Source organism: Lactuca saligna, chromosome 7 (genome assembly GCF_052625555.1).
Source record: "Lactuca saligna cultivar CGN05327 chromosome 7, ASM5262555v1, whole genome shotgun sequence".
NCBI lineage: Eukaryota > Viridiplantae > Streptophyta > Magnoliopsida > Asterales > Asteraceae > Lactuca > Lactuca saligna.
Window position 1 is genome coordinate 18,982,215 of NC_136423.1, and position 2,865 is coordinate 18,985,079.

A 2,865-nucleotide genomic window follows, 5' to 3' on the forward strand; every position below is an offset into this window, starting at 1 on the left:
ATAATTCGGATCACTTGACCGGTCAATCAAGTTACATGCTGACGTGGCATGATGACATGGCATGCAAACATGATATTAAAAAAAAATTGTGTTTATACAAAACTATGGTTTTTAATTGAAAAAAACATTTATACGGTTTAAATGTATTAAAAAAATATTTATACGGTTTTAAATAGAAAATTATCAACATTGAAGAAAATTGGAAAAAATGATGTTCAAATTGGAGCAAAAAACATAGTGTTAAAATTGAAAGAAAAATTAAATTTAGTATCAAAATCGAAAAAAAAAGTGAAACTTAATGTTTTTTGTAGAAAAAAAAATTCAATTTTGACACGTCAGCATGCCACGTGATCAAAAACTGACACGTCATCATGTCCATCAGCATGTAACCTGGTTGACCAATGACCGGTCAAGTGGTCAGAATTATAATAAATTGGAAAACAGAGTGTCAAATTTGAGACAAAAAAAAAAACACAGTATTAAATTAGAATTTTGATGTAAACTGAGTGTTTTTTTTTTTTTTTTAATTTACTCTCCCACATTAAAAGCAACTTATCTAATTTTTCCTTATTTTACTTGTCAGACAATATATGATGACAAAATATAATTAAATCAACTTAATTTTATGGAAATCAATGGAAATTATTTTCTTTTTTATGTTGTCAATACTCAATACATGTATTCTGTAAACCGGAGTTTTTATAAAATATTAAAATATTTTAGATAAAATAACAATATAGTAAGAGCTTAAATGCTTCTATGATACTTGACTACATACTCCATGTTAAACAATATTGTATCGCATAATGTCCACTTCATTACATAAAGAAATAAAAATAAATAAATAAATATATAAAAAAGAAGAATATCACTAATCCACTATATAAAAACACATTTAACTCGATAATTAATAAAAAAAATCTGCATAAATAGTATTCACATACTATGCTTTATACAAAAGAAAAGTAATATTTAGTTCGATGTGAACTAGACAACAGCAGCAACCTATCAGATCCCATAAAAAAATATTTTTTTTTTACAATTAAAATTGTAACATAAAAGCTTTCTGGAAAAATCCTTTTCAGTTTGAACAGCTAACTTCTTTTTTTGTACCTATTCTGCCCCTCGGTTTATCATGTCCATGTATCGCTGTAGCGATTCTTGCCTCTGTAACCTCATATCATCGTTAAATTTCTTTATGAACGCTTCAACTCGCCGATTCAACTCATCTTGACTCAGCGATCCTTCTTTTCTCAGCCTCCCGCCACCCGACAGCAATGAGTTTTTCAACGACGGAATACGGTGGCTCTGGTTGTCGTAATCGGTACGGTCATTGAATGTTTCTGATTTGTTCATCAAATTATTTTCCGCCGCCGCCGATGACGGACCTTGTTCTCCGGGGAGCGCATCCATAGGTGGCGCGTGGTGATGGTGGTTCTCGAAGTTATCGGATTTCCGGAGGTGTCTATTCAGCGGCATGTGACGGCCATCGGTTATCGTCTTCCATGTGCTCTCCAATGTATCATGCTTCTTCGCTTTCGATACTCTTAGCGATTTAACACCTGTAGAATAAGACGCTGATACTTATTGTTCTAATGGCATAAGATGATTTTAATAATTTTCCGGCACCGGTGAAATTAAAGTAAATTCAGCAGGAACTATTCGATTACGATCATATACCGGTTAACTTGTATAACGAATTATTATTGAAGAATTTTACCTTCGGGATTGATTTTCGCCGTTCTCCGTTGATGAGCAAATCTGGAACTTACGAGCGGCCTTTCTCTCACCGGCGGAATGAAGTCTGATTGAATTTTCTCCCCCGGTGAGGGCGAGTTTATCATCAACTGCGGTGAATTCCACGATGATTTCGGAATTTCAAATTTCTCTTCAACTTCGGCTGTAACAACATCTGAATCATTCACCGGTACTGTCTCAATCTCTATAATCGGAGGTTCAATCTCATTCTCATATACCACAGACACTTCCTTCGTCTCCCAATTTTCATCCTCGAACCCGAAAACCACCGGCGGATGCTCCAAAATATCAAATCTCGGCTGAACCGTCAAGGATTGAATTTCGGACGGTAGATCTGGCGGTGGAAGAGAGTTCGTTTCATTAACTAATGGGTGAGTTTGAAGCTCGAAGTGGTAGTGATTGTAGTGGTGGTGGAAGCGTGAAGAGGCGGCGATGATTATGATGATGCCATTGATGACAACGTATAGATACGGCGGCCTGAGCCAGGAAAGTATAACAGACCAAATAACAGGTATGTCGTACACGGCGAAGTTTAACATCAACGGAATGCATAATTTCATTACCATAGCTACCGATAAAACGCCGGCGGAGGTTAACAGAATCCTTAGAGAGAGTGATGATGTTGAAGAACCCATTTTCAACTTTACCTTTTTGAATCAAAAGCTCTGTGAGTCTGTGTGTATTGTAAGAAGGAGATTATATAAGCAATCATATGGATTATGGAAAACGATCCGAGGTATAAAAATGAGAGAATATTACATCTTGGTACTTTAAGTTTGATGGAAGTGTCAATATCTATCCTTAAACGAAATTATGCATTTCACTCAATTAATCTATTTCCATTCCAAAACAAACGAAATTACGTAGCTTCCCATCAAACTTTGCATTCTTTGTAGAGTATGAAAACCCAAATATATAAACTAGATTCGAATAAAAAGTATTCGAATTCACATGTAACATTTATTATTTTTCATTAAAATTAGGACAATAAAAAAATGTCATTTCTTGGTTTTATATAGACATTTTAAATAAACAATCTAAGACACCAAAAGCTAAACATTTATAAGTTCTTATTATTATCTTAAATAAGTAATCTCAAACACTTAG

The 2,865-nt window shown here is 34.1% G+C and overlaps 1 protein-coding gene across 1 annotated transcript; it reads right to left on the minus strand.

The window, feature by feature from the left end:
• Positions 1–907: 907 nt before the first annotated feature.
• LOC145006031 (uncharacterized) lies at positions 908–2,468 on the minus strand. Its single transcript, XM_078965123.1, has 2 exons — positions 1,721–2,468; positions 908–1,562 (listed from the first exon to the last, which is right to left on the minus strand). Exons 1-2 carry the CDS (start codon positions 2,391–2,393, stop codon positions 1,114–1,116), a joined length of 1,122 nt encoding a protein of 373 aa, XP_078821249.1. The 5' UTR covers positions 2,394–2,468; the 3' UTR covers positions 908–1,113.
• Between the last annotated feature and the right edge of the window lie 397 nt (positions 2,469–2,865).